Genomic DNA, 8535 nt, shown 5'->3' on the forward strand with positions numbered 1-8535 from the left:
GTGCGAGGTGGATCCAAAATATTGGGTCGGGTTAACACCGAATCCTTGAAATCTAACCCGACCATACCTTTCAGGACCCAAAACTTCATTAATAATTCCGTTATCAATATCCTCAAAATTAACAGAACTATCAGTCGAAGCAGTCGCTTCATACTCTGCCTTCTTATCTTTTAGCTTCTCCTAATAAATCAGTTAAAGAGTTAGAAACGAAATATACAATAAAAAGGAATACAACATAACATTATTTAAATTACACTAATAAAAACGACGAATTAAAACATTATAATTAAATATTATAAATATTTATAATGAATCAATTTTTATTAAGTAAATATACCATAATTTCTGCAGCTTCAGATGACATCGGAGTTCCATCTTTTTTCCTGTGCGTAATGTCAAAAAGTTGAAGGCGTCCAACTTTTGACCAGATGAGGCTTCCTACAATATAGTAGTAAAAATATTATTTAATAGTAAAAAGTTATTAATACTTGATAGATTTAATAAATCCATAGTACCTCGGCCTGAGCTACACAAGCAAAACTTTTCGACCCTACCGTGTGCGTAAATTTTTGTTTTTGCCTGCTGCTTGTTCCAACTCGCTCACGGTCCTACATAATGAAATTATTATTACGTATATAGTAAATACTATAAACCGAAAAAATTATAAGAGTTTGCAAGTACATAATACCTCTTCTTTCTTCGAATTCCAAAATCGAACCGCATCTTCCCATTGGTACTTCACCATTCCCGGTGGGACATTTTGCAATTTTCTTCGAGGCTTATGGGTTTTTTAAAATATTCTTTTTCAAAATGCTTTTATTGTCTCTCCATTTTTTACCCAATGCCTTCTTGATATAGGCATCAGAGACCTCTAAAGCAAACCTATCCTAAAAAACACAAGTTTAGGAAGTAAATATAAATGAAACTTAAACAAAAGTATTATAATTACATTAACGTTTTGTTACCTTAATATTAGAGAGAGCTTGATTTTTATTGCTATCAGGCATGTTATGCCATGATTCGTAGTTGATGGGCAACATATTGGCATTTCGTGCTATAATGCCCAAATAGCCTGCTAAAAGTCGAGCTTCTTGTCCAACAGGCTGACCACGGCTGTTTCTAGTTACTTTGACACGCTCGACAGAATTTAAGTCATATAAATCTGTTAGGAGCGTACGTCCTCGACCTCTGCGCGTCCCACCATTTTCAGCTAAAAAATAATAAATTATTACTATATTGAAATTTAAAAATAAATCAGTAATAAAATTTAATACAATTTGTAAAATAAACTTAACATTACTTTGAATTTCCACAGACTCGTCAAGTGTCTCCGGCACGCTTGAAGATCCAACAACTGTCTGCTGTTCAGTACTCACTTCTTCCGAATTTGTAGTATTCTGTACAATACTAAGATCTCTTAATCTTCTTCTAGGCATTTTTCCTGCAACACATAAAATAGATAAAATTTTAGTAAGAAATAACAACAATAGTAAATATAAAATAGTTAAATTATATAACATGATCAATGTTAATATTGTAACATTACATATAAATAAAAAATCATAAAATCTTACTACATCATAAATCGTAAATATCTTCGTCTACATACTGACGAACCCATTGAAATTGTGTACTAGTACTAGGGATATTTCATCTAAGTCTTGTTCTGGAGAAGGCAAAGTTTCTGATCTTACACCGATGTCATCTCTACTTCCATTCCCCATGTCAAACAAGTCTCTAGGGGTGTTTCGGAGTACAACGTACCAGCCTTCATCAATTGGATCTTTCGAGTAAAAAACTTGTTTAACTTGAGAAGAAAATACATACGGCTCGTCTATCAAATGTTCTTCAGTGTGAATTAATCGAGAGAAATTCACCATTGTAAAACCAAACTGATCATTTTTAATTCCGCGAGCAGTATTAGCATCAGCCCAATCACATCGAAATAAGACAACTTTCCATTTTCCATAATAATCCAACTTAATAATGTCGGTTAGAAGTCCATAATACTCCACATTTCCCTCGACAGGATTACTGTCCCTAGCACTAGCGTAACTTGTAATTAAAGAATTAACAACTACTCCACAATTTTGAGTTCTCCTCAATCTTTCGCGATATTTGGTATGAAATCTGAATCCATTCATGATGAAGCCACTATATCTTTTTACTACTCGATTCGGACCTTGGGAAAGCCATTTAACTTCGTCATTAATGATATTCCCACTCCAAACCTATTGAATCGAAAGTAAATTGAGTAATTATAAATGTTATGAGAAAACATTATTATTTGTCAACAAAATGTTGAGTTGCATACCGTTTGGCTTAACCATTCATGAAAAGATTCTGCGAATAACCTATTAATCTCGCGATGTTGTAATCTTCGTGAGCGTGGACGAGATCTTAAGATTTATTTGTACTCACTATGTTAAACACATGTTTAATTCGTTAAAAAATAAACAAATCAAAAAAAGAAGAATATTTATCATATTCTAGAACTTACTTGCGTAATTGTTCAAGTGCATCGTGGTGGAAAAGAACATATCTATGTGCTTGTATCCAAGATCGGTCATCTAATTCTACAATTTCAACTTTGCCGATTGGTTCTCCATAACTTTGAAATAAATAAGTTTTGTCCAAGTTAGGATCATTGAGTCCGGCATTTCTACTTGGTCTATTCAATCTTGTTTCAACATCTAAATATCTAGAACAGAATGTCATACACTCCTCTTCCAAGTAGCCTTCAGCAATTGATCCTTCCGGATAACGCTTGTTACGGCAATAAGACTTCAATTTGCTTAGGAACCTAAACACCATATACAACATTATCAAAACTAGTAACTATAGGTATAACGGTGAATGCCTTTGAAATAAATTAGCACCTTTCAATTGGATACATCCAACGATAGAAAACCGGCCCACCAATTATTGCTTCACGAGGGAGATGAATGACAAGGTGCACCATAATAGTGAAGAAGGAAGGTGGAAAGATCTTCTCCAAATTGCATAATGTCAAAGCGGCTCGATCTTATACTTTTTCAAGTTCTTCAACATTCAGAACTTTGCCACAAATTGCTTTCATTATATTGGACAGCTCAATTATACAAGACGTTACCTTCTTTGACATACAGCACCGTAAAGCAACTGAAAGTAGATCTTGCATCAGGATGTGATAGTCATGTGATTTTAATGAATATAGTCTTCGATCTTTAAGACTTACACATCGAGATATATTTGATGAATACGCATCCGGAACCTTTATATCCTTCAACACCGTGCAGAACATTTCTTTCTCTTCCTTTGACATTGCAAAAATTGTAGGCGACAACCAATATTTTCCATTAGGAAGTACTTAGGGATGAAGATCACGCCTAATTCCCATGTGAACTAAATCAAGTCGACTTTGAAGATTATCTTTTTATTTACCATCGACGTTCAAAATTGTCCGGATGATGTTCTCGCAGACATTCTTTTCAATATGCATCACATCAAGATTGTGGCATATTATGTGATGCTCCCAATAAGGCAACTCAAAAAAAATACTTCTTTTCTTCCACAAGTCCGCCTCATTAGGGTCATCCTACTCGTCAGATGCATCATTAGATTCATCCCTCGATCGTCTATTTGTTTGTCTGTTAGATGGTTGATTCAGCTTCCCGTAACTGAAATCCATATCTTTTAACATGAATAAGATTTTAGATCCAATGGTATGCTCAGGAGCTTTTTTCAACTCTTCAGTACTGTCAAATAAAGCCTTCTGAAACTATATCTATGATTTTCATCTAACCACCGACGATGCCCCGTATAGCAGAACTTCTTCCCATTATATAACCACTGTGAACACGTTTGAGCAGCACAACAAGGACAAGCATAACGTCCTTTGGTACTCTAACCCGATAAATTCGCATATGCCAGGAAATCATTAATTGTCCACATCAAAGCAGCACGTAGGTAAAATTTCTCCTTTCTCAATACATCATACATCTCAACACCCGCCCATAATTGTTTTAACTCTTCAATAAGTGGCTGCAGATATATGTCAATATCATTTCCGGGGCCTTTCTCCCCGGGGATAATCATAGATAATATCAAAGAAGATTGCTTCATGCAGAGCCATGGAGGCAAATTATAAGGAACAAGGACCACAGGCCAAGTACTGTACGAGGTGCTCATGATTTTAAAAGGATTAAATCCGTCAGATGCTAACCCGAGCCTTACACTCCGAGGATCACTTGCAAAGCTTGGAAATTTATTGTCAAATGATTTCCATGCAAAAGAATCTGCAGGATGCCTTAATAATCCATCATCCATTCGTTGATCATGATGCCATGTTATAAACTCAGCTGTATTTGACGACATGAATAGCCTTTGAAGCCTTGGGATTAGCGGGTAAATTTAAAACCCTAAACTTGATACTCTAAACCCTAAACCTTAGACCACAAACACAAAACCCCTCACCCCAAACTTTAAACCCCAAAACCATTCGATAACCCCTAAACCAACCATAACTCCTAGACCATAAAGCCCAAACTATAAAGTACTCTAAAAAACTGTTAACCCTAAACCATAATAAACATATTTTTGGGAATTCGTGTGGCCAATGTTAGTGTAGTACAAATTAAAACACATACACACACACACATATATATATATTCTTATATTAAATAATATTATGAGTACGTATATACAAAATAACATGAATCTTAGTAAAATCCAAATGTTCTTCAGTTAATTTCTAGCTAATAGTATCATTAATTTCCTTAAACCCTTAACCTAAACTTAATTTTTAACATATTTTATTTCAGACATTCTATTAATTTAATCTAAATATATTTAAACAAAAAAAATAGATAATTAAAAATACACTATAGCATTATTATTTATACAAAGTTACATAACTTTAATAAAAACAATTAATTCTCTATTGGAACACTCTAGTTATAATGTCCACTCTGTAAGATATTTCTATGTTATATAAGCTTGGAATTTATACATAGTTCAACAAATGCTAATTCCACATTCAAAATCACCCTTTCTTAATAGCATCCCAGGTAAGAATCTGGAAAGGAAATTATCTCTTAAGAAGTTAATAATTGTCTTATTGATCTAAACTTTAACCCTAACCTTTAAACCCTAAATCATAATCCATAAACCCCGAATTCATCATAAACCTTCAAATACTAGTTAACTCCTAAACCTTAAACCATAGTTAACTCATAATTAAACCTGCTTAACCCATATATCTTAAACCATAAACCTTAAACTATAATGATAATTAATTCAATATTTTAAATTCAATACTATCTCTTTTATGATTATATAAGAAAATATTTAATAGATTGTATAATCATAAATTTTAATAATTATTGTTTTAGAGGTTATGATTCTTTTTGAGGTTTAGGGGTTACGGGATTTTTAGCGGCGTTTTAGAAAAAGCGCCGTTAATGCTCTGGTTTTTAGCGGCGTTTTAGCAAAAGCGCCGCTAATGCTCTGGTTTTTAGCGGCGTTTTACCAAAACCGCCGCTAATGCTTTGGTTTTTAGCGGCATTTTACCTAAAGCGCCGCTAATGCTCTGGTTTTTGGCGGCGTTTTACCGAAAGTGCCGCTAATGCTCTGGTTTTTAGCGGCGTTTTACCGAAAGTGCCACTAATGCTTTGGTTTTAGCGGCATTTTTGACTAAAACGCCGCTGTTGCTCTGTTTTTACCGGTGTTTTTTTTAGAACGCCGCTATTGCTCTAAAATTTAAAATTTTGGCGGCGTTTTTTAATAAAACGCAGCTAAAGCCCTATTTTCCTGTAGTGTGTATATAACTATCATTTCTGTACAGGTTCACCAAAGCTAATGATATTAAGAATATTCAGCAAATACTATTCTCTGTATTTCATTCATTATCATTTCTTTAACATACTTCTAACAATGGCGAAAAAGAAAAAAGGGAGCAACACATGGTCCTTAGAGATACTTGCCGGTGAAGAAGGGAGCAACAAAGGGTCCTTAGAGATACTTACAGGTGAAGAACGGGGCAGCACAATGTCCTTTTCAAGTAAATATTTCATGCGATTTTATGAGATTTCAAGTAAATACTTTTAAATCAAATTGATGGAATTAATAATTTAAAAGATATTAATAAATGTGAAAGTAAAAAAATTGTTTCCATAGTGATACACTATTTTATTATTATGTGAAATGTATTAAGTTATTATTATTCTTATGTAATCTCCGTTGATTCCTTTGCACTTCAATCAAATTCGGTTGAATCCTATGATATTAGACATCTCCAGCAATTTGTGATCCCATGTCGTACTGTTCATCTTCTTCCTCCCCTTACAAACAAAAAAGGCCAAACACACAATTATCACTAGGATTCAAAACCTCTAATATCTGATTTAAAATGAAAAAAGAATGAAAATGAGAATTAAGGACAAAAAGGAAGAAGGTACGTAACATAGGTGAAGAAAGGTGAAGAAATGAGCGACAATTGTCTGCTCAATAGGGTCCATAGAGATACTTGCCTTTTCAAGTAAATATTTCATGCGATTTCCAAATTTTATCATAGTCTTCTGTCGAAATTATTTTTGGTGTGGAAATTATTATTATTATTATGTAATCTCCGTTGATTCCTTCGCACCGTGTCGAAACCATTTTTAAATCGAGTTTTGGAAAATGGGAATCGATTTTAAAAAACGAAAACGGGAGTCGCCACCAATCTTTTTAGGTGTGATTGGATCACCTTTAAAACATTTTGTTTTAAATTCATTAGTTTTGGTCCACGAAATAAAAGAACGGGTTCGGGAGTCAGTTACGTACGAGGAAGGATTAGCACCCTCGTAGCGCCCAAAAATTGGCACCTAATTGATTATCAATGTAACGCCCCAATTTTCGGGAATTCAGTGAATGTTGACATAGGTTTAATTATGTTAGTGGGCCTCTAGAAGGCCCAAGCTTAAGATAGAACCCGGCAATTTTAGTTAATTTTTTTGTTCCATAAGAAAAAAGGGGGTGAAATTATGAAATAGGACCTATGTGAAAATGTTTGAAAATGCTATAGGCTAAATTGAAGTGGCCAAACAAATAGGAGTGCAAAATAGGAGGATTTGCATGACAAACCTCCCATTTTACATGAAGTGGCCAGTCATCGTGTTGTTGTAGACAAATGTGCATTTGATATCCATAATTTATGGTACAAATTGATATAAATTGATAATGGGTTAGGTAAATGTTCCATGATAATGGGTTAGGTAAATGTTTCATGATAATGGGTTAGGTAAATGTTCCATGATAATGGGTTAGGTAAATGTTCCATGATGGGAATTTCATGTCTTTTGTATTAAAGAATTAAATGGATGAAATATGAAATTTTATTAAAAAAAGGGGTGAAAAGAACAAAGTTTTGTCCATCTTTGTTCATCATAGCCTAAAGTTAGAGAAAAGAAAGGAGAGGAGAAAGCTCTTGAATGTTCTGTCCCTTGGGGAAGAAAATTGAAGGTAAGTTCATGGTAGTTTGCTTTTATTTTGAAGGTTCATGAGTTTTTCTTAATTCTACCTTAACTCTTGAAGCATATTTTGGTTTTTGGTTGTGTTGTGAGCATTTGGTCATGAATTAAAATGAAGGAAATGGTTGTTGTTTCATGTTCTTTTGATGAAAAATGGAAGATAGGTGAAGTTGAGCTAAACAAATGAGCATGCATGTGCCTTAAATGCTAAGGGGAAAAATCGGCTAACACGTTGTGCTTTAAAATGATGAAATGGAGACTATACTTAAGTAAACTCATAGATATGTGATGATTGATTGGTGATATACATGTTTAAATAACATGCATGCAAGTTATGTGTGAAAGAGTGATTTGGTAATAAATCTGCTTGGGACAGCAGCAGTAACGCGACTTTGGAAAATCACCATAAATTGTGGGAGATGAATTAGAAGCTGAATAAATTATGTAATTAAAGCTTACTGAGTCTAGTTTCAAATGAAATAAACAAGAACATATTTTGAATTCTGTAAAATGAGAAATTTGATTCGTAATGAAGAGTGGTCAGATTAGTCAAACAGTGAAACATGGGAAACTTTGAGAAAAATCTGGTATTAATTGGCTAAACCAAAAATTCTTAAAATTTTATGGATAGAAGATATATGAGTCTATTTTTAGGGAAAATTAACGGCACTTGACTTGGAGTTTCGTAGCTCCAGTTATAAATGATTTAGTGACTGTTGCTTAGGAAGACAGCTTGTAGTGAAATTATGATTATGTGGTAAACACTGACAAAAATTTGTTAATGAGTTGCTTATTGATTTCTTATAAGCTTACTCTGATCTGTAGGTGTGGTTGGCCGAATATTGTAAGGGGTTAATACGTAGTTTGTATTTGAATAGTTAGATTAACGTGTTAGTAATCCAATTGTAGGCGGTTCGTGTGTTGATCTCGTCAGCATATCGTCGCAAACAGGTGTGTAACTAACACCCTCTTTCTTAGTCTGGATCGGCAAAAGTCGAAAAGCCAAAATGCCAAAAACCGGTATTTTGTAGATTTACGAGTGTGC

The 8535-nt window shown here is 33.9% G+C and overlaps 1 protein-coding gene across 1 annotated transcript; it reads right to left on the reverse strand.

The window, feature by feature from the left end:
- Positions 1 to 908: 908 nt before the first annotated feature.
- Positions 909 to 1798, reverse strand: LOC107956759 (uncharacterized). Its single transcript, XM_041101868.1, has 3 exons — positions 1575 to 1798; positions 1301 to 1441; positions 909 to 1210 (listed from the first exon to the last, which is right to left on the reverse strand). The coding sequence occupies exons 2-3, from the start codon at positions 1434 to 1436 to the stop codon at positions 951 to 953; spliced, it is 396 nt and encodes a 131-aa protein (XP_040957802.1). The 5' UTR covers positions 1437 to 1441; positions 1575 to 1798; the 3' UTR covers positions 909 to 950.
- Between the last annotated feature and the right edge of the window lie 6737 nt (positions 1799 to 8535).

Source organism: Gossypium hirsutum, chromosome A03 (genome assembly GCF_007990345.1).
Source record: "Gossypium hirsutum isolate 1008001.06 chromosome A03, Gossypium_hirsutum_v2.1, whole genome shotgun sequence".
NCBI lineage: Eukaryota > Viridiplantae > Streptophyta > Magnoliopsida > Malvales > Malvaceae > Gossypium > Gossypium hirsutum.

Coding starts and splice junctions, on each gene's coding strand:
- LOC107956759 (XM_041101868.1), bottom strand. CDS start 1,436: ATGCCTAGAAGAAGATTAAGAGATCTTAGTATTGTACAGAATACTACA. Junction 1,211..1,300: donor CGAGTCTGTGGAAATTCAAA/GTAATGTTAAGT, acceptor ATTATTTTTTAG/CTGAAAATGGTGGGACGCGC.